This window comes from Lynx canadensis, chromosome B1 (genome assembly GCF_007474595.2).
Source record: "Lynx canadensis isolate LIC74 chromosome B1, mLynCan4.pri.v2, whole genome shotgun sequence".
In the NCBI taxonomy this organism is placed as follows: Eukaryota; Metazoa; Chordata; class Mammalia; order Carnivora; family Felidae; genus Lynx; species Lynx canadensis.
This window is the reverse complement of record NC_044306.2, coordinates 192,443,896-192,465,138: the sequence shown is the minus strand read 5'-3', so window position 1 is coordinate 192,465,138 and position 21,243 is coordinate 192,443,896. Positions and strand designations below refer to the sequence as shown.

Genomic DNA, 21,243 nt, shown 5'->3' with positions numbered 1-21,243 from the left:
GTCCCGCCGCCCGCACCGCCGAGCTGCCCCTACTGCCCCGAGGTGTCGGCCTCTCGGCGGTCCCCGCGCCCACCCGCCCTTCTCCGGCGCTCGCTCGCTCGCTCGCTGGCTCGCTGGGTCTCTGGCTCTGCGGGCACCCGCACCCTGCGGCGACACGCCGAGGATCCGCACGTGCCGCTAGTGACCCGCGCGCCGCTCTCCCGCCCGTGCGGGTTTCGCCTGCAACAGAAGTGCTTCCGCGACGAGAAGCCGCTGGCCTTGGAGAGGTTCGCGCTGGCCCCGCGCCGGGCTCTCGGACACGTGGGTGGCGCAGGGCTCTGGACTCAGCAGCGACTGCCTCCGCCGGCGGTGCGCATCCCAAGCCAAGGAAGAATCAGAGCCGGCCTCAGCCTCGGGCAGCCGGGGCGCGCGGTCTGGGAAGGGGCCCTCGGCGATGTTCTCCGGGGCGAACGGGTGGCGAGGGACCGGGCAACCTTGATGGGCGCGCTCAGCCGGAGACTCTGGAGCCTCGGAGCTCGGCGCTGAAGGCGGAGATGGGGGCGGGATATAGAGAGAGGGGCAGGGAGGTAAAGAGCAAGTCGCGCGGTTGCAAGGAGGTACCGGGACCAGGGCGCACGGTGCGGGCCCCAGCGGGGGCTGCGGGTGGCAATCCCCCTTCCCCCATCTTGGGGAGGAGCCCGGACGTTGCGGGAGGATTGCCGGAGATCACCGAACAAAGGGAAGAAGCCAAAGGGGCGGCCGAGGAGCTGGTGACAGAAATCTAGGAAGAGAAAGCGCGGAACGGGTAGTACCAGAAGCCGCAGGAGCGAAGAGGGAAAGTCAGAGAGATAGAAACGATGGTAGCAGGTGTGGGAAAGGAGGAAGCAAAGAGGAATGGGGTAGTTGAGTAACAGATGGAGCTGAAAGTCTAAGTACACAGAGCCCAGTGAAAGGGAAGTGACTCATCCCTCTCCACACTCTTGGCCACTGGCCAACTGGAGGCAGATCTTGTCACGATTTCGAGCTTGTGCCTTTTTGTTTGTTGAATGTAAGAGTTAGCGGCCAAATTTCTTTGTGACTTGCTTTCTCTGGTTTCAAACAGTGGGCTTTGGGGAAAGTGATAGCACCCTCATCAGATTTTCCTAACATATGAATAATAGCGTCAACATAATAAGCAATTTTCATGGTTAATACATTTTATTTTAGAAACTGCCTTATATCAAGAATTTTAATAATCTTGACAAAGCAAGCAAGCTTCCAAATGGTTTCAGAAATCACAATCCCGTCCCTCTACACCGCAGATAACCATACCCCTTTTTATAGATAAGGGAATAGATCCAGAAAATTTGTACAGTCAGGCAGTTGCAAAAGTAGCCCAGTTGTGTCTGAAACCAACATATTCCTCTTCTAAATTCCTTACTTTAACCCCAGTATACTACACTGGGTAGGAATGGTCAATCTGGGTTTTGGGCTCCTAGTATATTATCTTAGATTCCCTCTCCAAGGCAACATCTTAGTTTCCGATTCATTTAGAAAACACAATGCCTGAATCAGAATCGCTGCCAATGTGGGACCCAAGGAATTTAACAAAAATCCCCTGCCCCTGGACAAGCAGAGCAAGACTAACTCCATTTTGTGCTACACCCACCATCTCATGTACAACCCCCACATGACCTACTTATTGCTTTAAGACACTCCCCCACCCTAGTCAAGCCACTGAGCACACCCTTACTGGAAACCGGCTCATATAGGAATACGGAACCCCTAACCGCCAAAGAACATAAACCCCGCCTTTTGCCCGCCAAACTTGTGCACCAATTCTGACCAGAGTGATAGGCTAGTTCTAACAGTTGCTATAAGGTAAATTGTAATTCAATTGGCCACCTGCGTGTGGACTGGCATGACTATGCAACTTTCTGTGTGTGTGTTACAATCTCATTGGCCACTGGCCCCTATAAAACTGCTACGCCTCTTAACCTAGGGGTCCAAGTCCCTGCTCTGCTGTGTTGAGTATACTTGGGCCCAAGCTCGAGCTTGCAAATAAACCCTCGTGCGTTTGCATCGGTATCGGCTCCTTGGTGATCTCTCAGATTCGAAATCGGGGGCATTACACCAGGAGACTGACACAGATTTCCAGCCTTAAGCTAGACTCCCAGAGTCAAAATCCTTGGAGTTGAGGGTCCAGGAATCGACATTTTACACAAGTTCCCTTTAGAGTAGTTTCTGCAGGATCTTATTACACATTAAATTTTATGGGAACTCCACCACTGTGTAAACTCGAGGGAAATTAGCCTTTTTAGTGCAAAACTTTACCAAAAGTTGTGCACCATTTCGGAAAGTCACATCAACAATGACCACATGACTCATGGTATTTGATTGCCAGTGCAACATCCTTGTACTATATTTGACACATTCATGGGGGGGTTTACCTATATGTGCAAACATCTGAATACTATATGATACCATAAGGTTAATCATATCAGAGCATGTCTATATTGAAATATATATGACTTAGTTATAATTATTTTCCTTTTATTTCTCCTTTATATTACTGTCAAGGAATTATATTGATTTTAAAAATGTGTGTACTAATTTTAATTTTTTTATGTTTATTTAATTTTGAGAGAGAGAGAGAGAGACAGAGCACGAATGGGGAAGGGGCAGAGAGAGAGGGAGAGAGGGAGACACAGTATCCAAAGCAGGTTCCAGGCTCTGAGCTGTCAGCACAGAGCCCAACGTGGGCCTGAACCCAGCAACTATGAGACGACCACCTGAGCTGAAGCTGCCGCTTAACCGGCTGAGGCACCCAGGCACCCCTAAAATGTGTGTACTAATTTTTAAAATTATCTCTGAACTTCAGTATAGTAACATGAACATTATAAAGAAAAGTGACACTGGGTCTGAATAGGATTGAGCATCACTCCTGTAGATGATCATATACACACTAAAGTTTAGTAATACTGCAATGTAACCACAAGTTTTACTTATTTAAATATGATCATGTCTAGGGGCCAAAATATTTTTCCAGTAGGATATATTATACTTTCAACTTTATAATGGAAGACTGGGAAAACCTCAGATTCCCTTATCAGGCTTTGTTGGACCACAGCTGCTGTAAGGAAGTTACCATAGCTGACCTGTCTTGGAAAGAGTCCTCTGCAGCTGCTGGGATTTGCTAGTGCTATGATTAGTAGGTCTTTCACACTATCAGGAATGAAAGAGAGGGCAGAAGAGAATTAAGCACTGTATCACATATGGGGTGTGTATGTGGGGAACAATTATTAGACCACTAACATGATCTTGGCATTGTACTATGCTCTTGGCACATGTTCTTACTTCCTCTAAGGTACTTATTATTATTGTCATTCTACAGACTATGAAGTTAAGGGAGGCTAAGCACCCAATTTTATACAGCTAGTAATGGATCTGGGTCTGATTTTGAAGGCTATTTTTCCCAGAGCACGATGCTGGCAATATGAAATTCTTAAAGCCATAATTGATTTTTCTTTCTTTAGATTGTAAAAATATAAGCTTCTTACAGTAGTCTTTGCCTAAAAAAAAAAAGACCCTCGCCTGTAATAAGACAAAATATAAGAAGCAGGCAAAAAATTACCCCAAATTCTACACTTAGAGAAAATAACTATTAATATTTTAGAGAAGATTCTTGTAGATGTCTCTCTGCACACATCTAAAAAATGTTATGTTCATATATGCAGTTTTAAAACATAAATGGGATACTGTACATAATGTTTTTGAACCCTATTCACTCAACATAAAATATACATCTTCTTCCTCTTTTGGCAAGAAAGATCTACAATCCCATGTTCAACAACCAGTACTCCATTGTATACAAAATATCCTATTTATCCTATCCCCTATTGAAAAAAAATTTATATTTTAAGCAAAATGTTTCCTATATGTTCCTATTTGCTGTGTGTATTTTCTGTATTGAGAATATTCAATTGTGTCCTAAAGGACAGGAGAAACAAAAAGGATATATGATATTCATCTGTTAAGTATAATAGGAAAAACAAATAGCTTAAATTGCTAAGAAGTGTTAAGTACAGAAAGTATACTGTAAGACACGATTAAGAGAATGGAATATATATAAAAAGGATGGCACAAACAAGAGTATTACTGAAAATGATGGGAAAGCCAAGTTGTCAATTAAGATGATACCAACTTCGGGTCAATTGCTACATTATCCCCTCAAATGCCATTCGTTGTTGACACCCATTCTGGCCCCATGAATGTTCTGTCCAGAAAAAGATAAAAAACATGGCTCTCAGCAGACTTCTAACCAGGCATACTTGTCCCTGCACATTTCTGATAGAAGCACTTATCGGCTCTAGGCACCCTCTCTCTGCTGAGCCCCCTTTTCAGTTTCAGCTGTTGCCCTTTTAAGTGCACCATCAGAAGTGAAGGTTGATGCAGCAGACGGGACATAACACTGCATGACACAGGGTTCAGGTAATAAGGTCCTCCCAGCTCCCTGGCACCTTATCCTCAATGTCTTCACCTTCACTGTACTTTCCAGCTGACTTCTATTGAAAAGTGATTCAGTAAACCTTGTGATTTGAGCACCTTAATTTGGGCTGTGGAGCTTCCTGTCCATGACATATGGGATAGTGTATTTGGAGGCTACCACTGCATCGAGATAACTTCCTACATGACATCATACATGGATCTTTGCATACATGTGCAAATATTTCTATAGGAATAAATTCTCATAAACCAATTTCAATAGGTCAGCAAGTTTTAAATGTTGATATCTCTTGAAGTTATTCCAACTTATACTCTCATTAATAGGGCACAAGGGGTGCCTGGGTGGCTCTGCCAGTTCGGTGTCTGACTCTTGATTTCAGCTTGGGCCACGATCCCAGGGTCGTGGGATTGAGCCCCGCATCGGGCTCTACACTGAGCATGGAGCCTGCTTGGGATTCTCTGTCTCCTTTTGCCTCTCTCCCCCTCTTGTGCACACTCTCCCCACCCCCCCACCCCCTCTCTAAAATGAAAAAAAAATTTTTTTTAAATAGTGCACAAAAATGAGTGTTTTCCCATACCCTTGCCAAAATTAGCAGCTTTTTTTTTTAAGTTTATTTATTTATTTTGAGAGAGAAAAGGAAAGAGAGCAGGGCAGAGGAGAGAGAAGGGGAGAGAGAAGAAACCCAAGCAGGCTCCACACTGTCAGCTCAAAGCTGGCTCTATCCCATGAGATCATGACCTGAGCCAAAATCAAGAGTCGGATGAGCCACCAACTGAGCCACCCAGGGGCCCCACACTAGCAGCTCCTGATCTTCAAATATCTTCCATTTTAATACGTAAAGCGTGTCTCTCCCTACACACCATTTCTGTGAATATTAGTAGGGCTACTGGAACACCTTTCCACAAATTGATCAGTTGTTGGCATTAAACCTTTTTTCATTGTTTTCATGGGGCTTTCTTCCTTATGTTGGAATAATTTTCTAGGCCCAAGTTGGAGTGCCCAGAGTGCCACATCTGCCAACTGAAACTTAAATACCTTTTGTGTCCTTGTAAATTTTTTGCCTGACCAGAATCAGTATATGCAGTCAGCCAAGCCTCAAACCCCACGCCAATTCTGGGCCCTGGGCTTATTTCCTGTTCCTCCTCACTCCAGACGAGGTTGACTCTGTGGTCCCAGCCAATCAGGTGTTTTCTCTTTTTCTCCTCCTTGTTCTTTATGCGTTATCCTACAAAAGCTTCCTGCCTTCTATCCTATTTTGTAGTCTCTGAACACAGACTGTCCACTTTTGTTGAAGGTAAAAGAAAGTAATTGCATCCTAAATGAGACTGGTTGTTTGGAGTGAAGTAGCTTGGGACAAAATCTGAATGCAAAGGAAAGTTGTAGAAGGTTCGTGAAGGTATATCTTTGGAAAAGAATTTTATGTGTGGTCAGGATAGACTAAGATTGAGATGAATGGATTTTAAAAGTATAGTGGTATAAGGTTGAAGTTCGCACTTTTCTCTCTCTGTTCAAAACACAAAATTTTCTTGGACTGTTGATCTGCTCTTTTTTTTTTTTAACATTTATTTATTTTTGAGAGACAGAGTGAGACAGAGCATGAGTGGGGGAGGGGCAAGAGGGGGCGGGGGGACACAGAATCCGAAGCAGGCTCCAGGCTCTGAGCTGTCAGCACAGAGTCCAATGTGGGACTAGAACTCACAGACTGCGAGATCATGACCTGAGCTGAAGTCGGACCCTTAACTGACGGAGCCACTGAGGGGCCCCTGATCTGCTCTTGATAAGAAAATATAAACAAAGGTTTTTTCTCTTTTGTCTGCCGGGAAAACCAAAGCTTGTATTTTTGTCTTTTTCAGGTCTTTGATTACTTAGTTAAAACTTCTCAATGTTAAAGGAGCTTAGCTTTGCTAACAACTATATATATAATCCTACATATTTGCTTTTGAAATCTTATTGCCATCTTGGTTAAATAAATAATTTAAAGTCTTGAGATTTGTAATGATCTGTAATCCTAGTTAGGATGTGCTTTATAACTTTCTAAGGTTTTAACAAACTTTCAACATTTAAATTGTAAAAGAAGTCTTTGTGACCAATTAGGCTTTTTTATCTGGTATGCTAAGTTACTTGGAAAAGAACTTTCAAATAATGGTAAACCTTAGGTTGTACTGCATGGGTAAATGTTATAACTGCTCAAATATATACGCAATTCCTAAAGTTTTAATGTTCTGGGATAAGGTCCTGACCGATATTCTTATTATGGAAGTGTTATGTGTCATAAAAATCACTGAATTTCCTTGTCATTTGCATCATAATGAACTCTTATCAGATCTTTAACAATGTCCATTTCTGAGATTTTGTCACTAATAGTTTTGTACTTAGGCTGTAACAAAACGTGTTTCATCTTCAAGGAGATTCATAAAAAGGACTTTTAGGACAAATACAGGTATTTGACATCTTTAAGATTAATACTAAAATGGGTTAGAATTTCCAGAACTAAAAAGTTGCATCCAAACTGAACAAGAATTAGGAACATGGGACTAATGAACTGAGGAAGATTATAGTTTTGTGACTCTTGTTGGAAATACTGCTGGTTCTCTAATGTCTGTTCTTCTATATTAAGGAAACTTTCTCTTAAGATATCTATGATATACAGAAATGTGATAAAATGTTCATTTGTAAACTGAAGCAAAAGATAACTCTTTTCTTTACCTAAACCCTCTAAAATTCAAGAAGTCTCAGTGAGTATTCTTCCAGCAATCATTCTTATTTGCATAAGTTCAGTAAAAATCTATTCTCCTTGTAACAAGACACGACTGAAAATGCTGATTCTTTTACCAAGGCTGGAATGTCATCTTTGAGAGTGATATGCACAGACTCAGATATGACCAGACAGCTTTAAGGAACTAAGGTTGACTTTATGAAACATGGAGCCGTAGAGCCCCTTAGAAATGTTGGCCTGATACATTGCTTACAGAGTTCCCAGCAGCCTTACCAGGTGAGTAAAGAATGTTACTTCCTGGCAGGTGCAGGAACCTCAGGATATCTTGGGGACCTGGTGAAGAGGAATTTGCCCAAATCTACAGGTATTGCAGGCATGTCTGATGGCAAGTATTTGGCTTGGCTTCTGGTCTGGAGAGGCTACTAAAAGTTCAATCTGGTGATTCCTTATAAAAAGTTCCAACAAAGCAAACTTTAAAAGATCTATATGATCAATCACTATTCTTGCTGAGCTTATGTAGATAGTCAGGCCAAGTTTATTAAAACTGGACTTGTTTTACAAGCAAATTAGTATTGATTTGGCTATCTCTGGAAATGAGGGTTTTTAGAGAGAAAAACTATGTTTCAATAACACACATTCATGGATGTTAAATTCTAGTTCTGATTGTCTTTAAATGTTTATTATCTGCCTAAGCTGGACAACTTGAGGTAAACTTAAGAGATACTGTCACGATAGCACAAGTATGGACAATTTTTTTGTTATTTTGTGGAGATAGTAACAGGACCCTATGGGTATATTATTTAAACAACTGGAAAATGGGATGAACTCACCCAACAACTGTATATGAAAAACCTTTACTCACTGTAGATCTATCAATAGATAAAGACTATAACGCTTTATTAAGTTATTCACTTGAGGCCAGATTAATTAATAAATCTCTAAATCCTTCCTAAACCTGAACTGACAGTTCCTAGAAACCTACCCCATATAAACCCAGGATACCTGGTTTAATGAAAGGATTGAAAGTCCAAAATAGCAGGGAATTTAATTCCAAAATGGAAGAGACCCTACTGGGTCATATTATGTACTTCCACTGCAATAAACTTAGAGGGGCATTTTTCATGGGCTCCTGTATCCAAAATAAAACCTGTATCCCCATAACAGGAAACGGATGAGTAAACTAATGTGTCTTCTTATTCCTGTGACCCTGTAGAAGACTGCAAACTTCTCTTAGGCTGGTTGTACCTTTCTTTTTCATTCTCCTTTCCCCAATTTATATGGACAATTCCTTCTTACAATGGGCCATTCAAAAGGATCACCACAGACATTTAAATTACAAACCAGAAAAACCCATCTGACCTGCCGCCTGGTCCCACTCCCATCTGAGGATGCTTCAAGCCTGACATCCAAAAAATCTCACTGGCAGACCCCGGGTTTGTAATTTGCTGTAACCATTAAACTGTATTTTTCTTGTTTCCATAAAAACACCTCTTATAAATTACCCGATTGTTCACTAAACGAAACAGAGTCTATATGATGGCTAAACACCACCTGTTACACAGTTAAGGCTTTAAATGACTCTCAAAATAACATTACATTATTAAATACTAAAATAACTCAAATGCATAAAATAGTTCTACAAAATAGAATGGCATTAGATGTTTTAACTGCTGCACAACGTGGAACTTCTACTCTCATAAAAACAAAATGCTGTGTATACATTCTATATTACCACAAAAATATTTCTGGATTTTAACTGATATGAATTCTCAAATTGGTGCTTTAAACAATCCCTCTCTTACTCTTAAATATGGAGAACAAACAGAGGGTTACTGGAGGGGTTGTGGGAGGGGGATGGGCTAAATGGGTAAGGGGCATTAAGGAACCTACTTCTGAAATCATTGTTGCACTATATGCTAACTAATTTGGATGTAAATTTAAAAAAAAATTATAAAAAAGTATAAAAAAACAAACAATCCCTCTCCTTTAATGATTGGTTAAACATCTAGACTAGAGATTTTTGACAGCTACCAAAGGACTTTCATTTGAGCTAATCTTTCTAGTTATTCTAATTATGTTTTGCTGTTTTCTCCCATGTCTCTCTGCCTGGTCCCAAGATTCCATCACTGCAATAACTTCAAGCCAACAGATGATCCTTTCTACTCAAGGAGGTCCACGTTGGATCCAGCTGTCTCTGCCATTTGTAACTCTCCTGTATGTTTCTCAACTGATCAATATTGACTCATAGGTAGGGACAACTCTATGCCCTTGCTTAGCAGGAAGAAGCTACAGAAGACAAGACCTTCCACCTTCAGCAAACTTCAAGATTTAAGGGTCAAAATTGTTCATGGGGGATATGATGAGGAGTATAACACAAGCTGAAGGCAAAGTACAAGCTAGCAACCCCACCCCCCACCCCCCACCATCCCGGTGGACTATGTGTGATATTCCTTGGACACTCCGGGCTACCCAAGAACAAAGGAAAGGGGTTTAAGTACTTGCCATGGTGATGTGGGAAACTAAGGCAAGTGAAAAATTAAATTCCCTTACTGCCTATAGCCCATTGACAAGTCCTTGAAACTGGCAGAGTGACCTCCCTCTAGGAGCTCAGCTGCCTCAATGATGACACTTTGCTAGGGGCAAAAGGGAATCTTGGCTTAATATTATCCTGACCACCCGCCCCCCCTCGCCCCCCCAGGATCCTGTGAGTATCCTTAAACACATAAAAATTCCTTTGCAAACCTTCTTTATCTTTAACCTCCGAGTATACGTTGTCAATCATACTCCGGGCTTATGGCCTGCTGATATACATCTGAAGGGTCTCATGACTGAGGTTTTACTAAACAGTAATACATGACGTTTTCTTAACAACAGCTAGCCCCTCAAGGTCCTGGAAACCTTGCTTCCAAAATTCCTTAGAGACTTGCACTGTCCCTAACCCCCTCCCAAAGTGAAGGTATATCATGAGTCACTCTTCACCACCTGAGTGCAGCTCTTTCTGCCCACAGGTCCTGTCCCTGTGCTTTAATAAAATCACCTTTTTGCACCAAAGACGTCTTCCAGAGTTCTTTCTTGGTCGTTGGCTCTGAACCCCAAACCATCACCCCAAAACCCCATCAGTTTCTCCTAGTAATTCTATGGTTTCTTTCTTTCTTTTTATGTTTATTAAATTTGATCTAGCTGTGATTTATGTTCATATATGGAGTGAGGTTGAAATACAGACTTGTTTTTCCAGATGGGTAAGCAATTGTCTCAACGGGTATTGAATAATTCATCTTTACCACATCGATAATCTAAGTGCTGCCTTAGGTGAGCTCTTCAGTAGAAATTTACTAATCTTTTAGCCTTTGCTTAGTAATTTTATTTCCTTATCAGTTAAGTAGCATGGGTAACTTGATTATTATCACTACCAATATATTTCTACTACTCATCTAAAACCAAGATCACATTCTTATTTATTTCACTTAACCCCTTTACGTAGAAGGCTTACTCTGCTTATTCCTACTGTTAAAAGGAAAACCACAGGTCCAAAATGGCGTTACTTAGGTCAAGTCACCAAACCAGGGGTTAATGCCTAGTGTAAGTGCAGTTTCAATCTCCCCCATAAATGTAGTCCTAACTGGTCAGTCAGGAATTCGTTTATAAGAACAAATAAAGTAATCTGTCACAAAGGAAGATGAGGTGATCTGCAGGATGACATCCTCTGCCATTCCCCCCAGAGGGAAAGTGACCTTTCTGGGAAGAATCCTTTCTTTCTTTTGCTAATAGCTTCCTTGCCTCACCCTCTTTCCTATAAAAACCTTCCATTTTGTAGTACAACTCCTTGATGCTCCCTCTACTTACTTGACAGGATGCGGCTCGATTCATGAATTGCTTTAAAAAGCCAATTAGACCTTCAAATTACTCTGTTGAATGTTTTTTAAAATTTTTTTAATGTTTATTTATTTTTGAGAGAGAGGCAGACACGGAATCCAAAACAGGCTCCAGGCTCTGAGCTGTCAGCACAGAGCCCGACGTGGGGCTCGAATTCACAGACTGTGAGATCATGACCTGAGCCTAAGTCGGACGCTCAACTGACTGAGCCACCCAGGTGCCCCTCGGCTTAATTTTTTTTTTTAACACTACTCATCTTTCAGACTGGCTTGCAAGTCCCTAAAATATGTGCTCGAGGCTGTGCATCTCTGTATAGCATCTAGATAATATTTTTAAAAGCTAAAAGTTCTCTGTTGGGGTGCCTGGGTGGCTCAGCTGGTTAAGCGTCCAACATTGGCTCAGGTCATGATTCTACGGTTCTTGGATTTGAGCTCCACATCAGGCTCTGTGCTGACTGTGCAGAGCCTGCTTAGGATTCTCGCTCTCAGTCTCTCTCTCTGCTCCTGCCCCACTTGTGCTCTCTCCTCTCTCTCAAAATAAATAAACTTAAAAAAATAAATTTATTTGTCAAATATCTCCCCCCACCCCCCTTTTGAGGGAAGAATGTAAGAAATGAACACACAGCTTGAACTGGGACTATGCCTTTGTTATAATTCTCACACACATTGATTAGTACCAGGGTGTCCATAAAGGTAGTGTAGAGGCCACTGTTAGGCAATAAGCTTGAGCAATGGAAACCTGAGTAAGGTAAAAGGGCACACAGTGACTACAGAGTTGACTGGAAACAGCCTCATTTAGCTATCCACCTTAGGCCCTAACTGACCAATTATAACCAGGCATAGTTACAGAAAAAGGGAACCTTCTGTACATTCCCATACCTCCTCACCCTGCCCTGTAAGTGTAGCCCCTCACCACCACCTCGTGGCAGACAGTCTATCCTTTGCTGTCCTGCCTGCCGCTCCCTTGTTGTGTATTCAATAAACTTTTATCTCTTTGGTTCTGACTTGGGTGCATTCTTTTATTGGCCCAGCCACCTGACTCTCCGCCTCCAATCAGATCCGGATGCCCCATGGGTAGCCTGGAATGAGGTCTTCTGTATCATCTCCACAGGAAGAAAATAAAGACAAAACCCCTTGTCAGGAAATGACAAGACTTATGCTGAACTTACAGTAATATCAACATAACACCACGGGACACGCCATTTTGGAATAAAATGGTTTGGGACAATATTATAGCCAGATTATATTGTTGTGCGGTCATGGAGTGAAAGGGTCAAGAAAGAATTCTTGAGACATTGTATGGTGCAACTTAGTACGTTTATTTAAGTAAGAAAGGTAGGGACAGGACCCCCTGGGGAGAAAAGAGCTGCACTTTTGCTGTATGAAGGTGGTGATTATATGCTTAGTGCTCAAAGGGGAGGGGACGTACAGGGAGTATTAGATCATAAATGTCTTCTTCAGATTTCTACTCATAAAACTACTTTTTTTTTTTTAACGTTTATTTATTTTTGAGACAGAGAGAGACAGAGCATGGACGGGGGGAGGGTCACAGAGAGAGGGAGACACAGAATCCGAAACAGGCTCCAGGCTCTGAGCGGTCAGCACAGAGCCGGACGCGGGGCTCGAACCCACGGACCGTGAGATCATGACCTGAGCCGAAGTCGGACGCTTAACCGACCGAGCCACCCAGGCGCCCCTCATAAAACTACTTTTGAAAGATTTCTCTGGTGTTTACCATTCCATTAGATATTAACTATTGGTGAGATATATAGTCAGTCATGACACCCTTTAAGAAAGTAGCAACCAGCCTGTAATTTGATCCTTATTGGAACTGTATAGCCTATAGATCAGCCTTCTGGGCTAAAGGTGAACACTTTTGTGCTTCTATCCCTCATCAACATTAATATTAGTATGAACACCATGCGCTCCATACGGTTCTGGAAACAGCCTGTGGGAACTGAGTCCAGGAACTCTAGCATTGGTAGTTTTTTTTTTTTTTTTTTTTTTTCCATCTTCCTATCTTAAAATTGCATTAGTGGTAACAAAGGTGTGAAACACAGGGATAAAAGAGTAGAGTACTTCACCTAAGAGTAGTTCATGGCAGAAGTGGTCTTTTCAATACCTGAAATATTAACCAATTTGCAAAGTACATTGGACATTGCCTTAGGGTAAACAGGTAGGAAGTGATACTGTTGCCTTTCTGGTCTTTTTCTAGAGTTCAAAGAGAATTAAACAGTAGAACTCTCCAACACTCAAAAAAGGAATGGAACTGATGCTTTTTAATTCTCTTTGTAACAGCAATAGAGTGCTCAGCACTCAATGGAAACTCAAATGTTTTTAACTGAATTAAGTATCGGTAATATGACTGACCCGTATACGGTCGAATATTTCAATGTAGCAATTTCTCAATTTCTCTTTTTGAAACTGACTACTTTTTTTCTCCCCTTAAATCATCTATGGTGTTTCTGCAATATATTTCCAAGTATTGTCTAGAGTATTTACATGGATTTATAACTTTTTTTTTTTTTTTTTAAGTAAGCTCTACACCCAACATGGAGTTTGAACTCAGGACCCTGAGTATTTCAGTCTCCTCATAGGAGAAATTATGATTTAGTAGGTATGAGTAAGGCATTTAAATAACCACTTCAGTGATGCTGTTGTGGATGGTACCAGGCCCCACTTTGAAAATTGAAAATTGCCATTAAAAGCTCTAACAAACCTTGTCAGTTCCTTCTAGGTCTTGCTTTATAATGTCCTTCTTGTCTTTTCTCCTATTTCAAACCTGTCATCCACCAAGTTTCAGCTCAGATCACGCTTCTGAGGCAGGTTTGACCTGACTATTCCAGTCAGAGATGCTCTCTCTGAGCTCCCATGGCAATCAATATATAAGGGACATTCAAAAATGGAAAAAAAATGAAGTCTCTTTCCCACCTGTTTCTAGCCACTGGTTCGACTTCCAGAGGCAACAAATTCTCTTTCTGTATGAACATATAAAGTATGTATGTATTATTTTCTGTCCCATTTTATGCTTGCTACTATACTGAATGAAGAACATGGCTTCCTACGCTGTACCCACTCCACATTCCTTATCTTTATTTTATCAGAATTCCAATAGTAACTGTTTAACATTGTAACTATATAAATATGGTTCATGGGCCAAAGTGTGACCAGGATTACTCCTACTTTCTTTTACAACCCCACACCCCCCCACTTCTAAGTCACTAACTGCTAGGGATTCAATTAATTTTGTGTTGGCTCAATATGCAGCAAAAATCTGTTGTTAGGTGTTGGCCTTACCCTTTGGAAGGCTAAATATCTAACTTTCTTCTTTAATATCATTTTTGGCAACCCTCAAATTATGCTAGATCAATGATAATGGTTCTATTTTCAGGTAGACATCATATCTCTTCAGATTAACAATGTCTGCAACGTTAACCAGACAAGTATGCTAGTTATGGTGATACTAATTGCTAAAATAAACTCACATTTCACTGTCTTAACACTGGAAAGGCTGTTTTTTTTGGTCACAATAAACTCTGAGTTACTGGTCTTTAGAACCCCCCCCCCCTTTCCTCTCTAAAGTGAATCTGTGGCTGGTTCTTTCCCTCTGTGCTCCATCATCCCCTAGGACCTCACTGTCATCCTCATTCAGCCAGCAAAAGGTAAAGAGAACATAGAGAAGGTATACCCAATTCTAATATACCCTGGACTGGAAGTGACACAACAATTCTGTTGTCATTCCTTTGGCAAGAACTGACACCAAAGGCACAGCCAAAGATATAAGGGTCTGGGAAATAAAATTCCTGCTTGGGTAGCAATTGCTCAAAAGAACTCCATACTGTGAAAAGGGGAACACACAATCTGATGGGCACATAATATTCTACTGCAAATCATTCAGACTTACTGTTTATATCTGAACATTCACTTGTAAATAAAGGTAAATATTTGGGATATAAACTGAAGTGCAAAAAAATCTCACAAAAATGTAAGCTGATGAAAGTACAAAGTTGTGTCTGTTTTGCTGACTGCTGAAGTCCCAGTGTTTAGAATAGTACTTGGCACTTGGAAGGTGCTCAATAAATATCTGCTGAATATTCAACTGAATGAATGTGATTTATGTGCCAAATTCTATTAGTCAGCCAAAATATTAATGTGAATGTATTTTGAAAGTGCAACAAATTATTGATTGTGAAAACTGTTAAATTTATGTGCAGAAGCAGATATTGAGAAATTTCTTATAGTTGAATAACAGGAAAATGGATGGTAAGAATATTAGATTAGCTAACATCTAGAAGAATATCTTAAACGCATAAAAACATTTAAAACAGTACATGGCAGAATAATAAATACATTTATTCATAATTCCAGTAGTTACAGAATTGGTATACTAACATTCAAAATTTTAAGCAAATAATTGCATTAGATTTTTAGTTATTTTTTGCCACTTAGATAATTAATTTTCAAGAAAAAGTTTAATTTGGGAATTCTTCAGTCTTTTGAGGATAGCTTAAAAACACAATGTCAAGGGGCACCTGGGTGGCTCAGTCGGTTGAGCGTCTGACTCGATTTCAGCTCAGGTCATGATCTCACTTGGTGAGATAGAGCCCTGCATAGGACTCTGCACTGACAGCACGGAGCCTGCTTGAGATCCTTTCTCCTCCTCTCTCTCTGCCCCTCCCCTGCTCAGGCTCTCTCTGTCTCTCAAAATAAACAAATAAACATTAAAAAAAAAAACAAACCGAAAACGTGGTTTATGAGTTTGGGCCCTGCATCGGGCTCTGTGCTGACAGCTCAGAGCCTGGTACCCTCCTCAGATTCTGTGTCTCCCTCTCTCTCTCTGCCCCACCCTTGCTTGTGCCTTCTCCAGCTCTCTCTCTCTCTCTCTCTCAAAAATAAATAAATAAACATTAAAAAAAAATCCAGAATGTCAACTTTCCTACCTCAAATTTCATGAAAAGGACAAACTCTAAAAAATATAAACCACATCTAGATAAATCATCTTTGACCTGGATAAGACTGAGAATATAAAGAGTATGAAGAAAAGGAGAAAGTACTACAGAAAACAGAGATGCCTATAATATTCTGATCTCAGTGATCAAATTTCAAAATGTCAGCTGTAATAAGAATATTTTAATCAAGACAATTCCCCTTCTACCTCATATCATATAGAAAATTAATTTGAGATGGATCACAGACTTAAATGTGAAAGCTAATATTATAAGCCTTCTTAAAAAAACATAGAATATTCATAACATTCAGGATGGCAAAGATTTGTTAAAGCACTAACCACAATGAAAAAAAGATAAACTGGATTTCATCAAAACTATAAACTTCTACTCAAAAAAAATACTATTAAAAGGCAAGGCAGCGACTGGCAGAAGATATTCATAACACATATACACAGATGACTCTTGAAATGCACAGGTTCACTTATACATGGATATTTTTTGGTACAGTACAGTACTGTAAATGTATTTTCTTTCCCTTTTGATTTTCGCAATAACATTTTCTTTTCTCTAGCTTACTTTATTGTAAGAACACCGTATATAATACAGGTAACATACAAAATGTGTGTTAATTGACAACTTATATTATCAGTAAGGCTTCTGGTCAACAGTAGGCTATTAGTACTTAAGTCTTTGGGGAGCCAAAAGTTACATGTGGATTTTTGGCTACACAGGGGTTGGGGTTCTAACACCCCTTCTCCTCCCACTGCTCAAGGATCAACTGTATATCTGACAACCTATATAATAGGTGTATAAAGAATTTGTACAAATCAATAAGAAAAAGATAATAACATTTACAAGTGGACAAAAGACTTGAACAAATACTTCTATAAGAGGTGTATGAATAGTCAATAAGCAGACAAAAAGGTGCTCACTGTTGCTAATCATGGTAATGTAAATGAAAGCCACAATGAGATACCATTACATAATGTCAGAATGGCTAAAATTAGAGACTGACAATAACAAGTGTTTGTAAACATGTATAGCAACTGAAACTTTCACACTTTGCTGGTGGGAGTGTAAAATTATAAAATCACCTTGATGAGTGTTAGAAGCTTCCAGTTTTACTAAAAAAAACCATACACGTATCCTATGACATAGCAATTGGACTTTTAGGTATAAACCCAAGAGGAATGAGTACATACACCCACAAAAAACACAGGTACAAAAATGTATATTACAGCTTTATTTGTAACAGCCCCAAATTGGAAAGAACTCAAATGCCATGAATGGATAAATGAATTATGGTATATTCACTCAATGAAATAGTCTACAGCAATAAAAAGAAATCAACCACTGATACATGCAAACATTTGGATGAATCACAGCAGTCGTGTTGATGAATGAAACCAAGTATAAAACAATATACACTGCATGATCCCATTCACATGAAGTTGAGGACAAGCATAACTAATTGAGTTTTACAAAAGAAGAGTGGTTCTTTCTTGGGGAGGGAAACTAGGTAATCAGGACATTTTTTGTACTTTAAGTGTATACATCCTGATACAAGTGTATACATGTGAAAAATCATCAAGTACACTTATGATTAGTATACTTTTTGTACTCCACTGTAGGTATGTTATCTGTTTCTTAAAAAAAAAAAAAAAAGGCAGATAGATAAATTGGCCTGGTTTCCTCAATAGATTTGATAACAGAGAAAACACACGTCATGACACATAATCACTTGCAATTAAATCAAAATTTATTTGATTATATAATATTAATATAAACAAATTATAGGAAAGACCCTCAATCATAACTCAGAAAAAAACCCAAAGGCATTATATGGGAATATGTTATGGAGCTGTCACTGGATATAACTATATCTTGATAGCAAAAACAGTATGGAAGATGAAAAATAACATGAAAATTCAAAATATTATTTTTAAAGTAGCACGCTTTTGAAACAACAGAGGCTAAAATTTACATGAAAATGCTATTCACCCTACTGCTACAGACTATGTATCATTTCTGTTAGTAAGAAAATTTTGAGGTTTGCCTAAGGAAGGGACAAAGTTCTTTTTACAAAACAAGTTATAATAAAGTAAAACCTTGGATTGCGAGTAATTTGGTCTGTGAGTGTTCCACAAGACAAGCAAACATTTCTAAAAAATTTTAACTTGATCAATGAGTGATATCTTGCAATCTGAGTAGTACGTGACACTGAGTGTCACATGATCACAACTGAGCCAATGGTTCTTGAAATTCGCTTTGATATATGAGTACTTTGGATTACAAGCATGTTTCTGGAACCAATTATGCTCGCAAACAAAGGTTTTACTGTAATTTTTTTTTCTGAAAAAGCCTTCTGCAGTGCATGTCTTATTGGTGCATCTGTTGCAATTATTGAGTATGATACCTGAAGAAACCATATAATTACTGACACGACTACAATTTTAATACTACATTTTTAATGCCAAACTTCTAAATTCTGACTAAAATTGTAATAACTGCATTTTAAGAAATAAAATTTGAGATTTATTTTCGTGACACAGTGACACCCTGGAATGTGTCCAAAATCCAAAATCCAAAAATGTGTATTGGGGTACTTCTAATTGCCTCATTTTAACATTAACCAAGTATCCCATGTACTTATCCTTTTTGTTTCCTCTAATATCCTAACATCTGACTCACTCCTTTCTGCATTTTCCACGTACTCAAACACTGGTTCCCAGTTTCCTAGAGCCCTACTTCCTGAGACCCCCACCTTACTTACTTGACATGGTAGCCATCCTGACTTTCCTTCATTGCATTCCTTTGTGAGATCTTGTCTTCAGGATGCCAAGCCTTCTTCTTTAGACTTACTCTTTTGTTTTGGTGATGCACACTCTCCAGTAGCCTCCTAAGAAGGGGTACATGGGAAGATAACATTTTGAGACCATGCAAGTCTAAACTTTATTTTAGCCCCATACTTGATTGGATTGTTTGGGTACAGAATTCTGCATTGGAAATAATTTCTCCTCTTATATTTGAAGGCCTTACTTTCACAGTGTTCCTTCATCCAGTGTTGCTACCAAGAAATCTAAGTATCACTGTGAAAAAGTCTTTTGTGTAACTCTTGTTTCACCTCCTTTGTAAACTTTCAGGATCTTCTTTAATTCTGGCATCCTGAAATATCACGATATGCTTTTCTGTGTTAAATTCATTGTGCTGGGCACTCTGGATCCTTTTAATTTATACGACTCATGACCTACATTTTGGGGAAATGTTCTTTAATTTTGTTACCTCTTTTCACTTCCTTTCTCTGCTCTCTATTTTGGGGCTTTTACTAATCAGATGGATCCCATTCTGATCTTCTAATTTTGTTGTTGTTGTTCTTTCCTGTTTTCCATCTCTGTCTTTCTGTTCTGCTTCCTGAAATTTCTTCAACTTATCTTCCAACACATCTACTGAATGTTTAATTCTAGCTCGATTTTTCCAATATTTTAGTTTTCTGATTGTTCCTTTTTTTCTAGCACCCTGTTCTTACTTCATAGAGACAGTATATTTTCTTGTTTCTGAGAGTATTACAGCATATGTTCCTTCCATTATTATTATTATTTTTGGTTCTTTTGTTTTGGTCTTATGTTTCATTGTTGAAGTTATCCTCAAATGTCAATTGATCCTCAGTTATCAGTTTATCATAATCATAAGAGACTGAAAGCCTTGCATGAATGGGCAGGACTTGTGGACTCTTGGGTTTCATTTTAACAAATAATCAAGTGGAAAGTTGTTTTTATAATTGTTCATCTTTGTGGGTGGAGTGGGCGGGCTGGGTAGAGGCCCTGCTGGCACGTTTGTTAGCTGGGTGAGAAGGGGACTGAAGGCTCATGTTCCAAATACTGACATTCTCTCAGTCTCCTGTTTTCAGTGTAGCACCTCACTACCACCTCTGCTCTCCCCCAAGTCCCACTTCTCATCTGTTTGGTTCAATTTCTCCAGAGAATAAGCCTCCAGTCTTTGGCTAGAAAGAGGGACAGGTAACCTGGTTACAAAAGGAGACAAAGATAAACTTTAATACCTGTGTTTCAACTTTGCTCCTCACTCCCATCTCCCAGGGTGCTTCAAATCCCTGAGTCTTTTGGGGGTTCTGGAAGGAAAAGAGAAGTGTTCCAAATTTGTGGTCCTTTTCTGCAATGTAGAATGGCTGTCAGAACTGTGCCATCAAGTATTTTTTTTAACATTAAAAATTTTTTTTTAATGTTTATTTACTTTTAAGAGGGAGAGAGAGATTGCAAGCAGGGGAGGGGCAGAGAGAGAGGGAGACAGAATCTAAAGCAGGCTCCAGGCTCTGAGATGTCAGTACAGAGCCCGAGACAGGGCTTGAACTCATGATCCCCGAGATCATGACCTGAGCCGAAGTCTGATACTTAACCAATTGAGCCACCCAGTTGCCCCACAAGTATTTCTTTTTTTAAGTAATACATTATCTTGAGACACCTGGGTGGCTCAGTTGATTGAGGGCTTGACTTCAGCTCAGCTCAGTTTGAGCCGTTGCATCCAGCTCGCTGCTGTCAGTGCAGAGCCTGCTTCAGATCCTGTCTCCCCTCTCTCTGCTCCCCCACTGTGCACGCTCTCTCAAAAATAAACAAAACATTAAAAAAAAAAGTAATACTTAATCTTTCCCTTCGTGGTAAAGCAAAATGAGAAATTAACTGCTTAAAACACTGCTTAAGATCTAGCAGTTAACCCAAACAGAACACAAACAACAACAAACCCAAACTACCTATTAAGACAGTATGTCTGTAAATGTTTTAATGGTTATGTGATTATTTTAGCCAAATAAAATGTGTCTCCTATAAAACTCACAACCATTCTAACTTTGGGTCACCTCTCCCCACATCAACTATTTGGAGGTAAGGAAACAACACATAATGGGAAGAACCAGACTCCTCTCCAAAAGCAACTACAGGTTGACAACCCAAGCTTCATCAATGCTAACACATTTATAGAGGTGCCAGATAAAAAGTGGATTGTGAATTTCAGATAAATAATTTTCTTCTGGTAGAAGTATGTCCCATATTTCATTGTTTATCAGAAATTCGAATTTATGTGGGCCTCCTGTATTTTTATTTGCTAAATCAGTATCCCAACACATTTAAAGAAACTGTGTAGGTAAGTGACCCACATAAACAAGTTGGGCAAAGAAGGAAAGTGGGATCTGGGCCAAAGCATTCAAATCACTGGGAGTCCACATACATTACT

At 39.8% G+C, this 21,243-nt stretch overlaps 1 protein-coding gene across 4 annotated transcripts in view; it reads right to left on the bottom strand.

The window, feature by feature from the left end:
• FAM184B (family with sequence similarity 184 member B) overlaps window positions 1-21,243 on the bottom strand; it is a 192,396-nt gene that overhangs the window by 156,422 nt on the left and 14,731 nt on the right. For 2 of the 4 annotated variants that reach the window (XM_030314144.1, XM_030314143.1), the window contains 2 exons: window positions 20,060-20,128; window positions 18,776-18,901 (listed from right to left, as the gene is read on the bottom strand). In XM_030314144.1, coding sequence (XP_030170004.1) covers window positions 18,776-18,807 — 32 coding nt within the window. In that variant the 5' untranslated portion in view covers window positions 18,808-18,901; window positions 20,060-20,128. Of the gene's footprint in view, window positions 1-18,775; window positions 18,902-20,059; window positions 20,170-21,243 lie in introns of all 4 variants that reach the window. The other 2 variants (XM_030314142.1, XM_030314146.1) reach the window with 2 other exon arrangements.